The sequence below is a fragment of the Brachycentrus maculatus genome, unplaced genomic scaffold (genome assembly GCF_059751285.1).
Source record: "Brachycentrus maculatus isolate JH-2025_06_01 unplaced genomic scaffold, ASM5975128v1 h1tg000015l, whole genome shotgun sequence".
Taxonomy (NCBI): domain Eukaryota; kingdom Metazoa; phylum Arthropoda; class Insecta; order Trichoptera; family Brachycentridae; genus Brachycentrus; species Brachycentrus maculatus.
The window spans coordinates 1145501-1171272 of NW_028280769.1; the positions used below are offsets into that span (position 1 = coordinate 1145501).

Below are 25772 nucleotides of genomic sequence, written 5' to 3' on the forward strand. Positions count from 1 at the left end.
GTAGTGTAATGGTCAGCATGCTCGGCTACCGTTCTGGAGGTCCCGGGTTCGATTCCCAGGGGGGGTCAAATAAATATATAGTGATTTTTTCACTGCAATATTTATTCAATATTACCCTGGACTGGTGCCTGAAGTGGAGGGCTGATCACCTTTCCTTCATGTGTAAACGATCGAGATTACACTGCGTTTATATAAAGCAGTGCCCTATGCACCATTGGGGTGCGGATAAGGGTTTTATTATTTTTATTTAAATGTGTAAAACGGAGGATATCGTGAGGTGGGGACGACAACGAAATCGATTCTGGAATGATCATGTTAACAGAATGTCAGATGACAGACTTCCACGTATCGCCCTTCAACGAATCCTTGAAGGACCCAGACCCCCAGGCAGACCTCCAAAAAGGTGGAAAGACAGCTGGGAGTCAACATCCCAAGAGCTACAATCGGAGGCATAAACAGATCCTTAGGATCTAAAAAAAAGAAGAAGACTTTTAAATCTGTACCTACTATTATAATTGTAGCATTCTCAGTTGTTATGTATATGTTGTTTATGTGCAGAATAAAAAACAAATAAATTAATTTTTTTTAAACTATTTTTTTATAGTAGAAGGGGTAGGGGTAGTACCTAAAGAGCGAACCGGTTCTTGAAATTTTTGATTCACATTACTAAGTCAAGGGATAACTGGAGTAGAGTCATTGCTTCGACAAGAGTCACAACCCTCAGTAATGAGAAATAAGACGGAGACGGAGATGTGTAATATTTGTTTTCATATTGAGAGCTGTAATTCTACAATTGACAATATAAAGTAAAATTGATGAAAAATCACTCACTTCCGGGCTGATATCGGTCACATTAGCACTTGACACGAACTCGCGGAGGAATCCATCCAATTCCGTTCCTTCGATGTAGCCATTTCCTGAAAAAAGAAAGAAGAAAAACATAAGATAGTAGAAAATGTTCCATGTGTTCTCCAAGAGTGTGATAGAACGATGGTAGTAAGTGGAAATGGGTGAAGCAGAATGTGTAAGCATTCTGCTTAGAGAGCTGGAAATACATGGAAAACAATATTAGGTGCCGTGGTGTAGTTGGGTAGACGCTCGACTGTGAAACTGGCGTCGCGGGTTCGATTCCCGCCAATTACGAAATAAAATTAGGAAATTTTTATTTTCAATTGGTCTGAGTGTTTATAATGTGTTTTTACCCTATCCTTACTATCCTTCCTGCCGACAAGCCGATAAACGTAGACGCTTTGCGTTTTATTCCTTTAAAAAAATTAATATACCATAGGTAAGTATCAAAGAACCTATCACTGATTAACTTACAAACTAACCATCACCCTGATTTCAGGGTTTTTGCAGGGGTAGGCAGAGATAATAGAACGCCACACCAATCTGTCTTTGCAAACAATCTTCGCATCTTCCAAATTTATGCATCTCCTCATACATACCTGTTAATTATTTAGGGTCTCTTCTAAATAAATTAAAACTTACTCAACTCAACCATAGAGAGTGCCGAGAACTCACATGTTATTTGGTAAAAACCACGTTTTTAAAACGACTCATTTCGCATCATTTCATACGGAATAAATCGAAATACGGGTCACAATAGATTTAAGAATTAATGGTATTTACGAAGTAATAAAAATAAAAATAAATATAAGAGTTTCTGCTCAAAACAAAGCTTCTTTTCATCTCACCAATATATGCCTCTAGTGAAGTTCTAATGATTCAAGAACAATGTTTCAAAATTGGTTCATATATACATATATAGAACATCCAAGAATTTGAGTAGTGTGGTTATCAATAATGGGTAGAACTGGTGAATGTTACACTTGTGTAAGGTGATCACTTAAACCAGCCTATGACGGTCTTCAGCCTCGTAAATGCCCAGACTTCCATATTCTTCTTCATCTTTGATAAGATGTCAAAAAATAATGTAATGAATAGTTTATTATGATTAATTATGTATTGTTGTTCAAAAAGCCTATTCATTTTAATAAAATATGAGAGTAAAGAAAGGAAAGAAAATATTGAAAGGAAGATACAAAGATAATATTAAGAAATATACAATAAGTAAAAGGATTTCAAAATGTTTGATTTTGTTTGAGACAAAAGAAGTTAGTGAATTTATTTCCAGATACAAATCTAAGATATCGCTTTGTAGATAAAGGCGTCTTGGCCTTGTGAGGATGCCTCAACAAAATGGCGGACGACGAGATGTTAAAATGGCGGGATTTCAGATGTTAAAGATGTGGGCAGGATAAATCCTGTTCTCTCGTCTCTGACGTGGGTGTTATTCTGAAACGTGTCCATTAGCGTTGAAATATCCTCAATCCTTCGCCCTTGCTGTCAGCAACAATGCTTTTAAATAAGTACTCTCGAATTATATAAACTCTTATCTGCTGACTGCACTGAACAAACGATTCGCCAAATGTTCGGAATGCAAAATACACAGATCAGCATGTCTTAGATGGTTCTCAGTAAGAAAGAGCTAGTTCTTACATGTAGTATTCCTCTTCTATTTCTTTTCTCAAATCTCACAGGATATTATATTTCTACATCCTGGGTAAGGAACTCTCTCTCTCTTTGAGTAGGAACCTTGATGTAAAGTCTACAAGCCTCTTAAGTTAATTTGACATAATATATGTACGCATTTAACAGTATGAAGGCTGTCCGGAGATCGGATTTATACTCGGTGAAGACCAAATGCCGCCTATACAATGCCTGCATTGCTCCTGTTCTCTTATACGACAGTGAAACATGGCACCTTACAAGGGCCCAGAGCAGCCGTGTACTAAGCTTTGAGAATAGGTGTTTGCGGAGAATTTTAGGCGTGCGGTGGTTTGACTTTGTGAGGAATGAAGAAATAAGGCGTAGGACGCAGCAAATCTTGGTCACAACTGTCGTCAAGAAAAGGCAATTCAGTTGGCTTGGCCATGTACTCCGCATGCCTCCTGAGAGCCTTAATTAAGCTTGCCTCTTTTACAAGGCATCAGGTTCGCGCCGCCCAGGACGACCACTGCTGACAATTCGTCGGCAGTTCTCGTCAGAACTTCGGGACGTGGATCTGACTTGCAGCCGACAGAAAAGCCTGGAGACAGTTTGTGGACTCCATATGCTCCACATGGGGAGCGGATATGGTTTATTATTATTATTATATGTACATTATATAAAAATCAATAATAAAATATTTTAACGAAACATAAAACATATGCTAAAAACAGTATTCTTTAAATATAAAAAAGTTACAATATTTTAAGTATGTCTAGATACTCGTTTACAATTCTGGATTTTCTCCACAAAGGAGTTATTTTACATTTTGACATCTTTGCATAGATGAAGAAGAATATGATAGTCTGGGGTTTACAGGTCTTATGGCCTGTCATAGGCTGGTTAAGTAATCACTTTACACACGTGCAACATTCACTAATTCATGAATTCGCCAAGCCACAGTATGTGCCTTGTCGGTGGAGTTTTTTTTTAAATATCTATTTTGACATAATATACACACAATAAAGAAAGATAAAATTCATAAAAAAACTATTTAAACATTTTCATATAAATAATTACTTATTCCTTTATATTGCCTTTGATCCATATTGTTGTTTGCCCTCTACCGTCCACAAATTAAGTATTGAAGTAATTTAATATAATAATAAAACCCTTATCCGCACCCCAATGGTGCATAGGGCACTGTGTCATATAAACGCAGTGTTATCTTGATCGTTTACACATGATGGAAAGGTGATCAGCCCTCCGCTTTAGGTACCAGTCCATGTCAATATTGAATAAATATTAAAGTGAAAAAATCACTTACATTTATTTTTCCCCCCTTGGGAATCGAACCCGGGACCTCCAGAACGGTAGCCGAGCGTGCTGATCATTACACTACGGAGGCGGACGAAAATTGAAAATTGAAGTAATTTACTTTCATATTTATTGTTCACTCTTAAAACCATCAACCCTTGATTGTGGGTGAAGCAGATATCAAAGTTGTGCACTAGAGGATTTTTATACTTTTTACTAGCTTATTGCTCATCTGTGATATCCATCCAGAGTATTCCACGTACTACAAGTGACTTGATGTGTAAATGTTACACTAACAGACATGTTTCGGAATAACACCAACCTTACGTTCGTACATTTCTCCGTTTAACGTGTCATTCTGGAATGGAATTACGTCCAAAGCTAGCGGCTTAAACGGAAGATAAAACAAACAGACATGACGGGAAAAAACATTTTTAATTCATTGGAAGGCGCTTTGTGCCAATTTCAACTTTCTGAAAAATGAAAACGTTGTTTTGTGTGAGAACAATAAAATTATCTTTCATTTTGAGATCTTAACATAGATGAAAAATAATATGGAAGTCTGAGTATTTACAGAGCTTTACTCCTTTCAACAACGTCATATCGCTCACTCCTTTCAAGAACGTCATAAATCAAAAAACTAGATTTTTCAGGACAACGTTTTTAAAGTTCAAAAATATAATGCAATGTATTAAAAATGAATATCAAGCCACTTATTGAACTTTTTACTGTGCAACAGATCTTTTTAGGTAAAACCTGAAGGTTTTTTCTCCGATTGAAAAATATTAAGTATATTTAAAAAAAAAATATTAAAACATGCCTTTTCTTCAAAATGCAAAAACAACACTTTCTGCGCTGTAGCGGGTAAAAATCTTCAAAAATCGTCAGTTGTGCGTGTTTTCGAAATGTACTTTATCACAGTAAAAGCGGCATATTTTTAACTTAATATTTATCCGCTACAGGGCAGAAAGTTTTGTTTTTGCATTTTGAAGAAAAGGTATTGCTTAATTATTTTTTCAATATAAGTACTAAATATTTTTCAAATGGAGAAAAAAACCTTCAGGTTTTACCTAAAAAGGTTTGTTGCACAGTAAAAAGTTCAATAAGTGGCTTGATATTTATTTTTTATACATTTCATCATATTCTTAAACTTTAAAAACGATCTCCTAAAAAATCTTTTTTTTTTAATATTATATATGACGTTTTTGAAAGGAGTGAGCGATTTGTGCTACGTCACGAGATTGATCAGTGCAAGTACATCTACGAGTTTCAAAAATTTGAATAGTGCGGCTGTCTATCATGTGTAGAATTCATGAATGTTACATGTGTGGAAAGTGATCACTCAACCAACCTATGACAGGTCAAAAGACTTCCATACTCTTCTACATCTTTATTGAGATGTCATAAATTTACCGATATTATTCTCACATTTTATCATTACTCTAACCCTTACCTGCACGCAATGGCGCATAGGGTACTGCATCGTATTGACGCAGTGTTTCTTGATTTGTATATTAATTTTTAAATTAAACTTTTTTTTTTAGTCTACTAAGTTGTATTTTATTAAGAAAAACACATTACAAATAATGTTGTGATAATTGTTTCGCCTAGTTATGGCATTTTCAAACGAATGTGAATGATCGTTATTTACATGAATGCAAGGTGATCACTCCTGCGCTTCAGGAAGGTAATATCAAATGAAATAGTACGGCATAATCAGTCCAGGGTGATATTAAATAAATAGCACTGCATAACCATTCCATACTATATTTTACAATACCACAAAGTTAACAATGATTTATACAAAAAACAAAAAGGAAAATTTACGTAAAAATACAATAATTTACAAGAATTATACAACAACAAAAAAAAAACAAAAATTTGTACCCATAAAGTATTTTTATAACCTATCCGATAATCTCGTTAAAATACAGCCGCGGGCAGGAGGAGACCCTTCGAACCATTCGCCTATAAAACTAACTGAATTTTTACGACATCTGGGCTCGTTAATAAAATTTGACATATAAAATTCTCTTACCTAGAGGAGAAAAATAATAAACGTAGAGATCCGAGGCATAGTGTCGCCATCGGAATTTCTGCAAAATATTAAGGGTATGTGCCGCCCAGGAGTACTAGATTATTCCAATTTGTTACACCTGTTCCTAACACGTATTGCTTGATGAATTTACTCCACCTTTTTCTGATATCCTGGTAAATTATTTTGGTTGACGAAGCTCGTAAATTGATTAATTCAATTGTGGTCGATTATTGTGACAATATGTTGAGTGTGTTCAAATCTTTGTTCACAAATCTGAGTCTGTCCACCGAGTAGTTATTTGTATTGTGATCTCAACATAGATGAAGAAGGATATGGAAGTCTGGGTATTTACAAGGTTTACTAGTTTAAGGCGGGATATTCGATAGTCCGGCACTTCATTTTATTTAAACTCTGATAACGTTTGATGCAATTAAATTTTGTGCATAATTTTTTACTTAATTCTGGTTGTAACTTGGCACAATCACATCGTAATAATCGTCGGGTATGTATGAGAAGATGCATGAATGTAGAAGAGGCGAAGAATGTTCGCAAGGACAGAGTGGTGTGGCGTTTGATTCTCTCTGCCTACCCCTGCGGGAAGCGGCGTGATGGTTATTTAGTTAGTTAGTTTAAATATATATATATATATATATATATATATATATATATATATATATATATATATATATATATATATATATATATATATATATATATATATATATATATATATATATATATATATATATATATATATATATATATATATATATATATATATATATATATATATATATATATATAAAAATATATAGAATTTTAAAAATCGTGCTTAGCGTGGTTGTCTATCATGGGTAGAATGGTGAATGTTACAGTGCATAAAGTGATTACCAGCCTGTTACAGGTCGTAAGCCCTGTAAATACGTAGACATCCATATTCTTCTTCTTCATCAAGGTTGAGATGTTAAAATGTAAAAAAATAACTCCTAAGTGAAGAAACCCAGATTTCTGAACAAGTATTTGGACACACTCAAAATGTTCTGAATAATTGTATTGTGTTAACATAAATACGTATTGTGAGTACATTACTTTTTTATATTGTTTTATCTGATTAAAATATATTTTTAAGTTATATATGACGTAGTTCCACAGTTTACAACTAGACCCTTAAAAAACTAACAGCATCCATTTTGTACCCGCCACCTGAGACAAGATGGCGTTGAACTTGGGTCATAAATTTAAAAGTCAAGTTAATATTATCACTTTTTATAAACTGTCAAAGTTGCGGCCATTAATACACTTTTCAGGTGATATCTCCTCGAAAACGTGGTATTTAATATCATAATCTATCACTTACTTTTCTACTTCTTTTCCTAACTTTTGGGTATGATGTTAAAGCGACTGAATCACCTTTGTTTGATCCATTTAAAAAATAACTCAATTATAGCTCATTAGCTTGGAGGGGAAGAGGGAAAGGAAGATCCCACACGATGAACCGATCAAGTTAAGGCAGCAGCAGGCACCTCGACGGTTAGAGCGCTACGTGCATCGCAGTCAAGGGATAACTGGAGAAGAGTCATTGCTTCAACAAGGGTCACAACTAAATATACATATATATATATTATAAAAGAACTATTCTTAAATGGATAATGGAAGTGGATCGATCCGAAATAGATCGCATCATTTGATCATGTTTTGTTACATAATATTCATAAACAATTTACTAGTATGTATTTTAAAAACAAGTATTGTTAAATGTGCCCTCGGCACGGAAAACCTCAGTAATGGCACTTTATTGCAATTTGTTATCATATTTTTGATGAAATATTTAAATAATTAATTATATATTATGAAGAAACTTTTTAAGTGCAGAGCTGCAAAATGAGAAAAATAAAAGGATTTTTGGTGGATTCTTTTCATTTAACGATAGAGAGATTGAAAATTAGGACGATCTATTTTTCAAATATTTTTATTAAATGGGAAAAGTTTGTTAAAACAACTTGAATGCTGAATCAAAATAATCTGCTTTAAAGTATTCGAAATAAATTGGAAAAGTTTTAAGGTCGCCTCATAATATAGACTGTTTAACGTAATTTAATTACCCTAAGTAATTATCCGATATCTTGAGATATCTCTTCGTGATACTTCAAAAAGCTCAATCTAAGAATATAATATAATTTATATTTGAAGCACTAAGTTTGTGATTTTCCATTTTATAATTAAAATGTAACTTTGTTTTAAAATCACTATAAATATTTTATAATAACTTAATTATAATGTCTACCTGTTTCGAAGCTTACCGCTTCTTGGTGTTTTAGTATTAATCAGTCTTGATAAAGACGCGGTTAGCTTCGAAACCGGTACACATTATAATTGGGTTATAATAAAATATTTATAGTGATTTTAAAACAAAGTTACATTTTAATTATACTAAGAATATAATTTAATTTTTAATTAAATAATAGCTACTAACTAAAGCTAAACATTTAATTGCAGATCAATTAAATTTTGAAAAAATACTAGTTTTTGTATAAAAAGATATGTGTTTACCAGAAAATTCTTCATTATTTTAATATTTCCTACAGTCGACCAGAAAATTCCTCATTATTTTAAAATTTACATTATTGTGTCAACCAGAAAATACATCATTATTTTAATATTTCATACAGGAAGATTGTCCCCATTGCTATGAATTCAGTCGAAACTAAATCTGTGCTGTGATTACATTCGTAATAAAAGTTAAATAAATATATTTATATTTATCGAAAATACGAAATTCTACATTTCTTTTTGATTTAAGGGTCGTATGTACCCTAATCTATTTGGGAAAAAAATTCCTGGGGATTTTAAACTTGTAAATATAATGTATTGACTTGTAAAAAATGACTAACTGCATTGACGTTTATTTTGTTGCCAAGCAAAAGTGACTTAAATTGCCCTCCCGATTATTTACGTTTTGTTAGTTGGTCACTTTCTCCTGTACGACTACGATATGTAGATTTTACGAAATAGTGGTATTTGCCAGGTAAAACTTACATCAAATATCAATAATAAATAATAAATAAAAATGGAAAGATAATATTGAATAAATTAATTATTTTAAAAAATGTTTGTTGTAATGATAATATACCAACAGAGTCACGTTTCCGAATTCCAGTTTTAGTAATTGGGAATATCATAAAAATGCAAATATTTGATGAAATTCTTTTTTTTGTAGTTTTATAAGAATTTTAAAGACCACCCTTTTTAGAGACTTTTTGAATGTAAAATACGTCGTTAGGATACCGTTAATTAAGAAAAGCGTTGTGTCTGCGGTAAAGAAATTCCTGTGGGCTAAAGAATTCCTTCCTTAATTACTAGTATATACAATACCCCGTTTCACGAAAACTTCCAAATTATGCATGGAGTCTTTTAATTCTAAAAACTTAATTATGAAACGAGTAATGTAGTCGTATAATACGTCCTACTTTTGAAAAAAAAAATGGTGCGAAAGCCTTGCGAAAAATTATAGCAATGTAACATAATTATTTACATCTCAATATAGATGAAGAATTTATTGCAACTGCAGACAGTTGGTAGAATTCCATATTGAATTGTTGGGTAATATATCCTAAATTAAACACGGTTATTGGATTGAATTCTACTTTATTTACGTATTTATGATAATATGTGACGCGTTTCGGCTTATAAAGACATTATTAAACAGTGTTGGAGTGTTTCATAATGTCTTAATAAGGCAAATACACGTCTCATATTATCATATACATATTTGAAAATTAAAGTAGAATTCTATTATTTATTGATTTGGCATTAACTTTGTGGAATGACATGATTATTTTTATTTTTATAACACTTGAACAATCCACTTAATTGAGTTTTATTTTTATTTACGACTAGTTTCGAAAAAGACAATTGTTTTCATCTTCTGGATGAAAAAAAAAAGTAGAATTCAATTTAATAACCGTGTTAAATTTTCGATATATTACCCAACAATTCTTCTTCATCTTTTGGTATAGGCCTTGTGGCCTGTTTTAAGAGGGATTATAGCCGATTAATGGTATGCCAAGGAGTCGTTTACCTTGGAGTTGGCCGTGGATGAATATCCATATCCATATTTAATTTAAGTTTTACTTAGTAAATACCCGTTATTTCTTAAAATCTTTTGTGACCATATTTTGACCGTAAAATATTTTGGATATAAGTATAACCCAATAATTAAAGATGAAGAAGATTATTTTTTTAAGGGTCTGGGGGTGGGTATTGAGCGCAAGAGGTTGGTGTGGGTGGTTTCCTAATGGCGCTAGGGTCCCCTGGTAAGGTTATTAACCTTCCTGTCACATGGTGGTGTATTGTACACACTAGTTAGTGTTAACTTACATGCCCCGCTGACAGTGAAAGGGACTTTGAAAGTATTAGTAAAAAAAAATCTTTTACCGCGAAAAACTTTGCATGATTCATGAAATACCGATATAAGTTTTTTTTTTAAATGAAAGAAAAGTTTTTTTTAAATGGATGAGTCCAAATGGAAACCAAAAGTTTCTATACCAAACCTAGAAATTATACGGGTGCTTTCAGAGATGAAGAAGAATGTGGAAGTCTGGGTCTCCATTTACTACTAACTTAAATCCAGACAAACATACATCTCATTAAAAAAAACAATGATTGAAGTATCCACAATATCAATAACATTTAAATCATTTACTTTGTGGTTAGTAATTTTTACTTTTATGTTTTTTTTTAACAAAAATGTAAAATTAGTATAAAACTACTCACTAAGATTTTTATGTGTACCGGTTTCGAGACCTAACCGTCTCTTCGTCAGGACAATCACTACCACAGCATGTAAACAGTACTACCCTTCACTACCATAGCACTTCAAACTACACAAAATGTTTAACACGTGCGATTTTGTTGGACCCGAAGACCAACATGCACTAGCAGTTGCAGCACAAACATGCATAAAGCATCTTAACATTTTTGGTAAAAACAAATATATAAAAGTAAAAATGACTTAAGTGATCACTTCATACACTAACTCCATCATTCTTTCCATAATTGACAACCAAACCACTAAAATTCGAGAACTTGTAAATATCCTTAAATTGACGAATTCTTTCTTTATGAATTCTCGGCTTTATCTATGGTCGAGTTTAGTAAGCTTTTATTTAGCAGAGACCGTAAATAATTAATTGATTGATTTATGTGGCGTTCTATTCTCTCTGCCTACCCCGGTGTGATAATTAATTAGTTAATTAAGTACTGTTTTTTCAGTTTAAAGTACTACATGGCTGGATTTCGAATCGTTATTCCGATATGGCCTACAAAATATATTGAAAATTTCAAACTTCGAATTTGGAACGTTTTCGTTTCCCGCGCTGTCACTTTGACATAAAAAATGGCCCCCACGATCAGTTCTCGATTCGCTAAACGCAATTCCTATCCATTCATGTTTGCAAAAAGAACGATTCCATAGATAAAGATAAAAAACGTTTTCCAATTCACATATATCCTGTTCCCAAATGTCTAAAAATGATTTACTTTTATTCTGAACTTTGATTTAGAATGCTGTATTATTTTTATGTTTGTTTTTAGTTTTTCGTTTTAGTTCTGCCTTTTGTGCGAAAACCCCTGATGTAAATTGGTGTTCGGTCCGACTAATAACGCATGTGATAAATATTCTAAAATATATAAGCCTCTATGGTAAAGCGCTATCAGTATTTGGCTACCATAAGGGCCCAGGCTCAATTTTCATGGGGAATATAACTGACAGTAAATAAATATATGTATTTTTTTTTGTTCATAATATTATATGTACATTTAATACTACCCTGGTCTGCTATCTGAAGCGTAAGACTGATCACCTTACCTTCATAAAATTAACGATTTACTACAAATTATAATAATTTGGTGCAGTGCCCTATGCACCATTAGGTGCAGACAAGGGTCAGTAGTACCTAGTAGTAAATATTTCGTGTAGGTGTATATGTGTGTGTGTGTATGATTTGTGTTTTGGTCACTACCATACACTGTTATTAGCTGACTGTAAGAGTGAAAAAATCACTTATATTTATTTGACCCCCCCTGACCATAACACTACGAACGCGGACATAATTAAATATTACCGATATTATCACAAACCATACCAGATAGACACTTCGTTATTTGGTCTAAGGTCGTTTATTGCATTAAGGCAATGTGATCGGTGAGATGTTTTCCGATCAGTCTATTTCATGAATCTCTTTAAAAAAGCACTTGGTTGTAAAGTGTGCAAAGATTTATGATGTGGGGCGTAATGCGATTATCGAGAAGGGGATGAAGTCTCACGCGAAATGATGATGTACCGACGGTATTCTGGAAAAAAGCGCTGACGATATTATTATACACAGAAACCATGTAAAACCGTTTAATACACAAAACAAAAAAAAATTGATAATTTGCACATGATAGATATGAATGCTACCCAGTAAATTTTGCACCTACTTTTAATGGTTCCTAACCGGAACTCGCTCCGCAAAATTTGGATTCTAGGATGAATTTTTATATATATTTTTGAATTCAAGACATTAACCAATATCAAACGAAGAAAAACGAAAGGCTTAGCAAATCGGATACAGGAATGAGAGTAACTGTATCAAATATCAGACTTATATCGCTGAAACTTGTAAAGGCTGACAAGCTCAGGTGTCACATTAAATAATTTTCGACAAAAAAAGGTTTCATTGGATTATTTATGTTTACATCTATTTTTTTTAATTAATGTTATTTTTAACTTGTCTGTAATAAAATAATCAGTTTTATTTTTAATAAAACTCATCTTTGTTTTTTTTATCTTTAGTTTTGGTGCACCGCGAATTTTCCTTGTGCTTCTTGATTTCAATAAGGTTCAGAAGCACTGTTTTATACAAAAAATAAAAAAATATAATTATAGAATTTTTTGAGTTTGTCCAAATCCACGAAAAAAATTGTTAATACACGAAAAAAATGTAAATAAAATAAACTGGTCAAATTAAAAGCTACATCTTCTCAGGCTCTCAGGCATCTTCCAGTATGTGAGAAAATCCAGTTACAACTGGGAATCGACTCCGGGACTTCCAGCACGGGAGCCAAACGCAATGACCATTACATTACGAAAACCGGGCTGAGCTGGTAAGTAAACATTTAACAAATATTTTCGTCTAATACTCGTAATTAGAATGTGACAATAAACGCAATAGAAAAAAGTTAATTTTTTTATGTATATTTATAAAATTGAACTATAACTTAACGTTTTGAACTACATTTATTTTTGGTACTTTTCTCCTACCAGTTTCGATTAAGAACCTTGTCGTCTTCAGGGATACATAACCATACCTAATTGTTACAAGGTTTTTGTCGAAACCCGATGGAAAAAGTATGTTTCAAAAGTGGTTAAAAACACTTTACTAGATTTATTTTATAAACTTTTTGTGCCACAAAGTGTTTGCAAATATTCATGAAAATAAATATATGTGGTCCAAAAAATGGGGTGAAATATATAATATTATATTAACACTTTTTCATTCAATCAAGCGTAGCTATAAAGTCTCAGAAAGGTTTAAGGTCACAAAACGAAGTTGAAAGATTTACCGCACGGATCTTCTCGGACTTTTGTATTCGGTGGAGCTTTTGTATTTTTAAAAAGCAACCTTTTCTGTTGACGTCACAAATCGAAAATGACGTCGGCAGAGCGGACGAGGGTACATTGGATGCCATACAAAAGAGAAAGATTTGTAGACTTTCGTATTATTGATAAATATATACAGAAGATTTAGATTTGAATTTGTATTCCGCAATGTATAATGTATCTCACAATTTTCTTATTTATCATTAATTTTTTTATTATTTAATAAATTATCTTTTAAAGCCATTCATTCATATTATATCATATAACGCTCACTCCTTTGAACAACGTCATAATTCAAAAAACTTGATTTTTCAGGAAATCCTTTTTAAAGTTTAAAAATATAGTACAATGTATTAAAAATAAATATTAAACCACTTATTGAACTTTTTGCTGTGCAACAGTTCTTTTTAGGTAAGACCTGAATGTTTTTTCTCCATTTGAAAAATATTTAGTTTATTTAAAAAAAATTAAACAATACCTTTTCTTCAAAATGCAAAAACAACACTTTCTGCCCTGTAGCGTGTAAATATAAAGTTTAAAATATGCCGCTTTTGTTGGTATATAGTACATTTTCTGGGCATTCCGTAAACATGCACAACTGAAAATTGACGACTTTTGATTTATGACGTTCTTGAAGGGAGTGAGCGAATATTCATTTGACAATCCAATATCCATTTGACAATCCAATATTCATTTGAATATCCATTTTAAATCTCCTACCAATCAGTCGACATCACTTAAGTGTACATGTTCTTTTAAAGCCGTTCATATTATACCATATATTGTTGTATGAGAAATTTGTTTTAAAAATTACACACACGAGCCTTTATTTTTCCATGTCACAAAGTAACTCAATTTCACGATACAACCCTTTTCATTGACCTCTCGTTTCGGCTACAGGTCAATTGCGTGTACTAAGATATTTTATTTTTATTTTTCAACTAAAAAAAGACCTTAGAAAAAACCTTGTAGACCTATAAACACGGCCAAAAAAACTTTTTTCTGTATAACCCTACAAATTTGAGGAAAACACACATTTGTTACTGCTACAAAGTTTATACTTTCTGTGTTATTATATGGCGACACATTAATTTTAAACTAACTAACTAACTAACTAACCATCACGCCGCTTCCCCGCAGGGGTAGGCAGAGAGAATAGAGCGCCACACCACTCTGTCCTTGCAAACATTCTTCGCCTCTTCCACGTTCATGCATCTCCTCATACATACCCGCCGACTGTTACGACTCCTAACCTGACCACATTCAAGTATTTGGCATACCTGATCGTTCTATGTTTTTCTCGGTCTTCCTCTGCTTCTTTTCCCACTAACATTCGCCTCATAAATTTGTTTTACCGTTCTTTCCTCACTCATTCGTTCTACATGTCCAAACCATCTCAACACACCTTTCTTAATTTTATCGATAATGCTTATCTCAGCTTTGCATTCCTTCCTTATTTCACTATTAGCACATCTATCATACATCGTTTTGTCGCACATTCTTCTGAGAGATCGTATTTCGACTGCATTCAGTCTACTTTCATCCATCTTTTGCCAATTCCATGTTTCACTTCCATACATTAATTAAATTCATTAATTAAATTCCATACATTAGTTTTTAAGATTTATTATTTAATTTATGCATTAAACTTCTTGAGATAAGTACAACATTTGGAGTGCGTCCAAACACTTGTTCACAAATCTAGATTATTACTGGATTATACCAATTATAAGTTATTTTTTGACATCTCAGTATAGATGAAGAAGGATATGGAAATATAGGCATTTACGGGGTTATGGCCATCATAAACTGGTTTAACCCTTCACTGCATAGTGTATCAAATTTGTTATATACCCAAAAGTTAGTGTCAAAACGTTCTTTGAAAATAAAAGAAACCATTCTTTGTTGTTGCTGATTAGAAACATTCATAACTCACGTATATAAATCATAATTTAGCCAAAAGACGCGATATGAACGTCAAAATAATAAATTCACTTGTCTCTCGAAGACGAACTGTCAATGCAGTCATGCAGTCATGCAAAAAAAAGTCATGCAGTGAAGGGTTAAATGATCACTTTACACACGTGTAACATTCACCAATTCTAACCACGATTGATAACCACACTTATCAAATTCTTGGAACTTCCACATGTATTATATTATTCAAATTCCAAACGTATTGTCTAAATTGACTAGAATTTCACTAAAGACATCAATGGTGAGATTAAAGAAGCTTTATAAAGCAGAAACATTTAAATGCTCAAACTCTCATCTTCTTCTTCATCTATGTTGAGATGTCAAAATGTTACAAAAAATATGTGTACTCAAAATCATTTATTTTTATGTGAAGTTCAGTTATTCAAAATGTTGTAAAAAAATATTTATAAAAATAGTAAACATTTATTTAAAGAACAATTAAAAGCATTTTTAAAATATTTTTTTACATGGACCCACCAAGCCACTTTGTGTGTCTTGTCGGTAGAGTTCTTTTTACATACATTTTTTTGTTTTTATCCATTTTAACCTACATACACAAAAAGAGAGAAAATTAAGAATATAAACAATTTTTAAATTTTCATGAAATTGACAATTGATCATTTACCCATTCCTTTATTTTGCCTTTGTTCCATATTTTATTTTGACCTCTTACCTCCGTCGGGTAAGTCATAATTGGAGATATTCCAGATTTGTGAACAAGTATTTGCACACACTCAAAATGTTGTAAATTTTTGTATTAATTGACTTACTTTCTTCTCAATTTGGATTCTTCCTACTCCACATAATCTCATTGGACCTAAGAAGGTCGCTCTTTAGGATAAACCGAGAATTTATTCACACAAAATGGTCCTTTTTGGGGACGTTACACAATATCAAGAGAGAACCTTTTAGCATAGCCGGAGTTGATTCTTTAAAAGCTGAGTATGTATTGTGAGTAAAATTCACGGAATATATGCCGAAGACTTGAATACGTTTTATTTTCATACAAAATGACATAAAAGGCACTTGATGGCCCACGAATATTGTATTTTTTAGAGGCCTGGTATTACATTTTGTGAACTTGTGTCAACCACAATCAAAGGGTTTAAATAAAGCTACACTTTCATATTTCAATATCCATTTGATTTAACAATGTCTAATTTTAAAATGGAAGAAGTATTCTCGAAATGTGCTACAACCCGTAAAATTTTGGGTCAATGCACAATTGAATTTATATTTTTTATGAAAATTCTTACATTTTCGAATACAAAGGAAGAAAATTTTCGTAATTTTTCCCTGTTCTGCTTTGATATTTAAGATTTTCTCTCGTATCAATTTCATAGCTAAACTAGTTTATATTATATTCAAGTTTACGCATGAGTATACGAGTATACATATCTTCAGAAACTAATATAAGACATATGGGGCCGACTTCCTGAAGTTTCGACATCCTCATTAGAACAGGGTCTGAACTTTACTCTTGTATACGGGATAAGAGCACAAAAAACGGGACATGTCTTCGCAGATAATAGAGAATAGCTTCAATGGACGGGATCCGGAAATTAAGATAACATTCAGGCTTTGGGGTCGCAGACTTCATTGTGTTAAATTTCCTGAAAACACTCGGTACTACCTTTTGGGAGAGCTTCGAGTAATTCTGGATAAGAGCGGTCTACCTTATACCAGACATTTTTATTTTTTATTGAAATTTTAAGTTTAAATTGTATATGTACATATACAAAATAAAACTCTTTAATCCCTTTACAACATTTTGAGTGTGTCCAAATACTTGTTCACAAAATCTGGATTATCTCCAATTGCAGGAGTTATTTTCATATTGTTTTTTGACATCTCATCAAAGATGAAGAAGAATATGGAAGTCTGGGCATTTACGGGGCTTACGACCGTCATAGGCTGGTTTAAGTGATCACTTTACACACGTGTAATTCTACCAAGTATTTGGACACACTCAAAATGTTGTAAATAAATTATCTGGTCAAATTATAAGCTTAATAATAAAAATGAAAATGGTATTTTCTGGCGTTTCTCATGTGTGTGATTATAATCCGGGATTCGGATCTCACATACTAATATAAGAGCTTCTGCTTAATAAAAAGCTTCTTTACATCTCACCCATAGATGTCTCTAGTGAAGTTTTAGTGATTCATGAACAAGGTTTCTAAATTGGTTCATATATATAGAACTTCCAAGAATTTGAGTAGTGTGGTTGTCAATAATGGGTAGAATTGGTGAATGTTACACGTGTGTAAAGTGATCACTTAAACCAGCCTATGACGGTCGTAAGCCCCGTAAATGCCCAGACTTCCATATTCTTCTTCATCTTTGATGAGATGTCAAAAAATAATACTTAAATCCCTTATTGAATAATCCCTATTATTTAACGCTTTTAGCCTGAATAATAACCTGCAATTAAACGTAAAGTTGAATTTACTTTTAAAACCACATATCGCTTACTCCTTTCAAGAACGACATACACCATATCGAAAATTGTCCATTTTCAGTTGTGCATGTTTTCGAAATGTCCAGAAAATGTACTATATCCCAGCAAAAGCGACATATTTTTAACTAAATATTTACCCGCTACAGGGCAGAAAGTGTTGTTTTTGCATTTTGAAGAAAATGTATTGTTTAATAATTTTTTTCAATTTACTTTTTTTTTAAATAGAGAAAAAACATTCAGGTTTTACCTAAAAAGATCTGTTGCTCAGTAAAAAGTACTTTTTCTGGGCATTCCGAAAACATGCACAACTGAAAATTGACGATTTTTGATTTATGACGATCTTGAAAGGAGTGCGCGATATATCCTGGCACCGGAATATGCGAGATTGGAAGAGGATTAGAATAGTCGCTGTTTAGAGCTCCCCAAGACAAGGACAATTACTCTCAAAAAATAGTCTACGTCAGGGGGACCTGACATGACAGGCACAGAAGAAGAAGAAGGTATAGACGTACCGTCCTTATCGTAGTGGCTCCAGACCTCCATAAACTGGTTGGCCGACAGCTTCTTCAGCTCCCTGGAGTCGGGGTCTCTGTACTGCCGCATGAAGTTGGCCGCCTTCTCCAAGTTCAGCTTCTTGGCTGATGCTGCATCCATTCCACTCATGGTCACTGGCTTGCTTTACTGCTTGTACCTAAAACAATGAAAATATTACGTTTTGAAATAAATAATAATAACATTTTGAGTTCGTCTAAATGTTTGTTCCTAAATCTAGGTTTTCTTCACATATGAGGTATTTTTAACATCTCAACCATAGCGAAGAATAATATGAAAGTCCGTATATCAATATAATAAGAACTTATTCAAATACTATCATTTTTTTTAATGTTTTTATTTTTCCTTTATTTACTTATTTTCATTGCAAAAATTGAGGTAAAATGTGCTTACATATATCGCTCACTCTTTCAACAACGTCATATATCAAAAAATTTAATTTTTCAGAATATCGTTTTTAAAGTTTGAAAATATAATAGAATGTTTTAAAAATAAATATTAAACCACTTATTCAACTTTTTATTATGCAACAGGTCTTTTTAGGTAAAACCTGAATGTTTTTTCTCCATTTGAAAAATATTTAAATAATTAAACAATACCTTTTCTTCAAAATGTAAAAACAATACTCTCAGCCCTGTAGCGGGTAAATATTAAGTTAAAAATATGTCGCTTTTGCTGGGATATAGTACATTTTCTGGGCATTCCAAAAACATGCACAACTGAAAATTGACGATATTTGATATATGATGTTGTTGAAAGGAATGAGCGATATATGCATGTATTAAATTGAATATTATTTTAACCATAGACATTGCCGGAAAAGTAACCCGATCAAGATGTTTTCGAATAGTGTGGTAATGGGTAGAATGGTCAATGTTACACGTGTATAAAGTGATTACTTAACCCCACCTTTGACAGGTAGTAAGCCCTGTAAATATCCAGACATCCATGTTCTTCTCCAATCATTATCCAATTTATCTTTTTTGAGATGAAAAAATCTTTTTTTATAATATCTCCGTAATGGAGCAAAATACAGATTTTGTGAATAAAAATTTGGATAAACCAAAAAATTATTGTGAGAATATATGCATTTATTTATTTAAAACCCTTATCCGCACCCAATGGTGCATAGGGCACTGCGTCATATAAACGCAGTGTTATCTTGATCGTTTACACATGAAGGAAAGGTGATCAGCCCTCCGCTTCAGGTACCAGTCCAGGGTAATATTGAATAAATATTAAAGTGAAGAAATCACTTATATTTATATTACCCTTCTTGGGAATCGAACCCGGGACCTCCAGAACGGTAGCCGAGCGTGCTGACCATTACACTACGGAGGCAGACAAAAATATATATAAAATATATATATATATATATATATATATATATATATATATATATATATATATATATATATATATATATATATATATATATATATATATATATATATATATATATATATACATGGTTGGGTGACATATGTACCTAGAAGAAAGTTTATTTTTCAATTATTTATGACAAGACGTATTGTTTGGATTTTAACAATATGTTAGTAGCGAGCAGAATGTCCACAGATACTCAAGTGCAAAATCTGTGTTAGCATGAACTTTACGAATCAAACGAGCTGCTAACTGGTCCTACAGCTAGGTGTACTTGTGGTCAACTTTGGCACCAAAACTATTGTGAACTTATGTATGGGTCGCCGGGGTGTTCTAAACCCGGGAGAAGCCGGTGTTAATAGGGTTGGTCTCGACTTGCAAATACGTATGTACCTTACGTTATACGTACATAAGTAGGAACTGTTATACGACTATCCCAAATTTACGTCAACATAAAATATTAAATACAGCAATAAACTGTTTTATACCATTTATATGTACAAGTATATTTATCCATAAAGTAACTTATCATCAGGCCCAAACAAAGACTAATAAAAATTTGTTTTTTAATTCGTTTTTAAATAATTCGTATATACGTAATTACAGATGTATTTGTGTAGTTTAAGCAACTAATCGTCACGCCGCTTCCGCGCAGTGGTAGGCAGAGAGAACAAAACGACACACCGATCTGACTCTATAAAGAATATTCGCCTCTACTACATTCATGTGCCGATAATTGACATTTGACTGATCACGCCCTAGTATTTGAAATACTTGATTATCCCGAGTTTTTTTTTTTGATTCTATAACCATCCACATTCAACAAAATAATTAGTTTTATTGTTATTGTTTCATTCTTTTGATTCACATGAACAAACCATTTCAACACCTTTTAATTTATTTTACACGATAATGATTCTTCACTATTTTATTATGTTATCTACAGTAACTGGTACGGTATGTGTATGTGTACGCATGTGTGTGTGTATGTATGAATGTATGTATGTGTAGATATATTTATATATTTTATTAAAATTAAACACTTGAACATACCACTTTAATGAGTTTTATTTTTATTTACGACTAGTTTCTAAAACGACAGTTTTCATCTTCTGGTAAAAATTAATTTAAATAAGGTTTTAATTTGTACCAGAAGATGAAAACATCTTTCGTTTGCGAAACTAGTCGTAAATAAAAATAAAACTAATTAAAGTGGTATATTCAAGTATTTAATTTTAATAAAATGAACATGTCATTCCACAAAGTTAATGCCAAATCAATAAATAATATATTTATATTTATATATATATATATATATATATATATATATATATATATATATATATATATATATATATATATATATATATATATATATATATATATATATATATATATATATATATATATATATATATATATTTATATATATATACATATATATATATATATATATATATATATATATATATATATATATATATATATATATATATATATATATATATATATATAAATCATGTCGAAAATGTTACCAAACTTAACTTTTCATTATTCTCCGTGTTATTTTGTCCATAATTCTTACAAATAAACGGGAAATTCTAAAGCTCATTATTTTTATGAAATAATAAGAGCAAAGCAAAATTATTATAATACACAATAATCTCATCATGTCGGGATCACGTTTATTGTTGGAAAACACTAACAAACCAATTAAAAGTTTCTTAACAGCGAGATCCAATAAGTTTGTTATATTCCGGAGAATTCTGCGATGAAGTAACAATATAACATATAACTATATAACATATATATAACTTTATGGGGGTTGAAAGGGATACGCTGGGATCAAAGATATTATATTACATCACGTCAGGGACTGACAAACAGAATCCAGTGAACAGTACAGTAAGGGCGCTCGTGCACTACACGAATTTTACCGTACGGCATTCAGGTTTTTTTTATAAAAGCGACTACGACAGTTTAGTGTGATCGAATTTACGTGCACCGTGATCTTTTTTGCGCAGATCAAGCGCACCGATTCGAAGAAAGACTGCAATAAGCACAAGCCAATCCAAGCCAATCATCCGTTTTATCATGCTAACTGTACTGCCGGACAGTAAAATTCCGTGTTGTGCACAAGCGCACTAAGATTGCTTGTGCACTACACGGAATTTCGCCATCCGGCAGTCAGGTTTTTTTTTAATAAAAGTGACTACGACAGTTTAGCGTGATCGAACTTACGCACAACGTGATCACGCACCGATCCGAAGAAAGAGAGACAAAAGCACCAGCGAATCTAAGCCAATTATCCGTTTTATCATGCTAACTGAACTGCCGGACGGTAAAATTCCGTGTAGTGCACAAGCGGCTTAAGTCAACAAAGTTGAAACATGTGACCGGTGAATTACATCAGTATATAAAGTCAGTCCATAATTTTTGCAAGAGAAAAACAGTAAAAATGTATTTAAACACACTCAAATTGTTGTAACTAAACTTTATAAAATTACTTATTTATTTTTTTACAAAAATGTTAATAAAATTAGTATATAACCACTCACCGAGATTTTTTTTTATTAACATTTTTGTAAAAAAATAAATAAGAAAAAATGACTAACCACAAAGTAAATGCTTTAAATATTAATAATATTGAGAATTTTATAAAATTAATTTACTTTGTTTTTACCACTTTTTTTATTAATACAATTTGACATACCGGTTTCGACAAGAACCTTGGAGTTGTTATTTGGGGTTGCTATGCAATGAATAATAAAAATAACATTTAGGATTTTTACGGAGTGTGTGGAAGTTTTTGGTGAGAGTATTTCAATGTTTTTAATGTTTTTGAATTAAAATAAACCCTGATGATGACAAGGTTCTTGTCGAAACCGGTAGGCTAAATTGTATTAGCAAAAAAGTGGTGAAAACAAAGTTAATTAATTTTATAAAGCTTATAAAATGTGCCACAAAGTATCAGCGGAAAACATTAAAAAAATGTTGTAAATAAATTAACTGGTCAAATTATAAGCTAAAATAATAAAAGGAAAAAGATATTTTTTAGCGTTTTTCACGTATGTGATATGATAGGTAGGTACTTCAATTGTTTTATACTGTTTGTACTCTTAAAATTATCTTTATTTTTACAAGCGATTAAAAAATGAAAATAAAAATAGTATCAGAATAAAAATAGTATAAAAAAATGTTGTGCAATTCATATTACATTAATTTCATATAATTCATGAGTGAAAATTCAAGGCGAAAACGCTCGCTATCTCGCCAAAGGCATGAATTTTAACAGTTCAATGAATCTGAGTTAGCAATGAAATTATTTAAGTATATAATTTTAGTTCTATGAGTTTATATTGGATGTGAGCAAGTGTGTGGTCGGGAGTTGGAATATCTGGCGGGTATGTATGGAAGATGCATGATTATGGAAGAGTCGATGAATATTTGCAAAGACAAGTGGTGTGGCGTTCTGTTCTCTTTGCCTACCCCTACGAAGCGGTGTGATGGTTTGTTGGTTTTCATTCCCTAGAATTTTATTTTATTTTTGCTTCGCAAGAGCAGATCTGTCAGGAAGCCTAGATGCTTCTGTATCAGAACTGGGAATGCGGTGGGATAGCTTTCAATATTCCCTAGGATTAATAATTTATAACAGGGTACTTATTCTTGAATGTTACACGAGGTGATGACAGACTATTGATCCAACAAACGCTTAATAATAACAATTTATTTACTAACATCTCATCTTGAAATCACATAGCACACCTCATTTTCTGAGTCGATTGTGATGTTAACAAGACCCTATGTTTTGGTATATTAAATATCAGTGGTCCCAAACCCGCGGTCCGTGGATCAAATGATACCAGGCCACCTAAAACCGTGCTTAAAAATCAAAATAACGTTTAAAAAAATCGATCATACCCAATAAAAAATTTAAATTTTATTCATAGATTCAACAGTAACTTTGTGGTAATATTTATCCATTTTTAATTTAGGTTTTACTTGGTAAAAACCACTATTTCTATTACACTATTTACACTATTTCTATGACACCTCATTATTACACTATTTCTATGACAACTCAACGTAGATGAAGAAGAATATGAAAGTCTATGCATTTATGGAGCATTTATCATCTTTATTGGGATTTCAGATGAAAAAAAAATATATAAAAAATAACTTATCTGGTGATGTCGGTTACGACAAAAGTTGCTGGTCAAATAAAATTCATGTGGAAAAAATTACATTGTTGTTATTTTATTATATAAAAAATAACTCCTAATTGGAAATATTCCAGATTTGTGAACAAGGTGTTGTACCAATATTTCTTATTGTGACGCGTAATTGTATGCATTCCACATCATTTTCAACCACCGTATTGTTTGAAACTGGTGAGTGAATTAAAATTTATTCCTTAAAGTCCTGTGTTTGAAAATGATGCAGAACGCATCGAAATACGTGTCACAATAGATTTTAAGAAATAGTGGTATTCACCGAGTTAAACTTAAATTAAAAAATAAACAATAAAAATAAAATAAAATCATCTAAAATATAAACAATCAACGTGCCCATTTTGCCGCGGTTAAATTATCAAACTGTTTATGTTCATATTATTTTTTGACATCTCATTAAAGATGAAGAAGAATATGGAAGTCTGGGCATTTACGGGGCTGACGACCGTCATATGTTTAAGTGATCACTTTACACACGTGCAACATTCACCAATTCGACCCATTATTGACAACCGCACTACTCAAATTCTTGGAAGTTCTAATATATTCCTTATTCTTCTTCATCTTTGATGAGATGTCAAAAAATAATATGAAAATAACTCCTGTAATTGGAGATAATCCAGATTTTGTGAACAAGTATTTGGACACACTCAAAATGTTGTAAAATAACTTTGTTTTTAACTACTTTTTTACTAGTACATTTTTTTATCCATGAGTACATGTTCAACCCTGATGATGACAAGGTTCTTGTCGGAACCGGTTGGAGAATAAATATATGTGATAAAACACGTTGTTTATGTTCAGTTCGCGACCATTAAAAGGTTGAGGAGCACTGCTATATAAGACAAAGGAATCTCTGTTTATCCTTATAATATGAGCCGCGAGCATTCCATGTCGAGAGTTGTTATTACGTATTGTGATTAATGAAAATGTGAGAAGCTTAACAGATCTGCTTGATAATATTACGAATTTAATCTCAACCGTGACTCTATGAATCATTGTTTACGCGAAACGAACAAAGGATAATCAGCTCTGCTGCCACGTAGAGCAGTGGTTTTCAAACTTTTTTGGTGACGAAACACTTTATTAAAAACGGTTTATTATTTTTTTATTAAACACTTGTATTATAATACTTATTTATTTATTTATTTATTTATTTTAAAATATATTACATGCATAAGTCATATATGCATATAATATTCCCGATGAGTAATTTCTATTTCTCATTTGGGACATGGGATTAAGGTTTACAAGACTGGATCACAAATAATAATAAAAAAATTTAAATTAAGATTGATTTTTTTTAAAAAAGCTATTTCAAATCTTAATTTAATAAAAAAGTCTAAATTATATTTTTAGGCGTCTTTTAGTTACAACATTTTGAGTGTGTCCAAATACTTGTTCACAAAATCTGGATTATCTCCAAATACAGGAGTTATTTTCATATTATTTTTTGACATCTCATCAAAGATAAAGAAGAATATGGAAGTCTGGGCATTTACTGGGCTGACGACCGTCATAGGCTGGTTTTGGTCTTTTAGTTAAATAATTCGACTATTTTCAAGTAATTGAATTACTTGATCACACCAAGATTTTTTAAACTGGTCATTAATTTGGTATTAAATAAACATTACATTTTCAAGCGTCTCCTAGTTAACAACTCGAACAGTTTCAAGTAAT

At 32.0% G+C, this 25772-nt stretch overlaps 1 protein-coding gene across 2 annotated transcripts in view; it reads right to left on the minus strand.

Annotated features, from left to right (window-relative positions):
* LOC148313323 (calbindin-32) overlaps nucleotides 1-25772 on the minus strand; it is a 175231-nt gene that overhangs the window by 98067 nt on the left and 51392 nt on the right. For both annotated transcript variants that reach the window (XM_088264057.1, XM_088264047.1), the window contains exons 3-4: nucleotides 18438-18616; nucleotides 832-917 (exon numbers count right to left, since the gene is read on the minus strand). In XM_088264057.1, the coding sequence (XP_088120183.1) occupies nucleotides 832-917; nucleotides 18438-18588 (237 nt within the window). In that variant the 5' untranslated portion in view covers nucleotides 18589-18616. The remainder of the gene's footprint in view (nucleotides 1-831; nucleotides 918-18437; nucleotides 18617-25772) is intronic.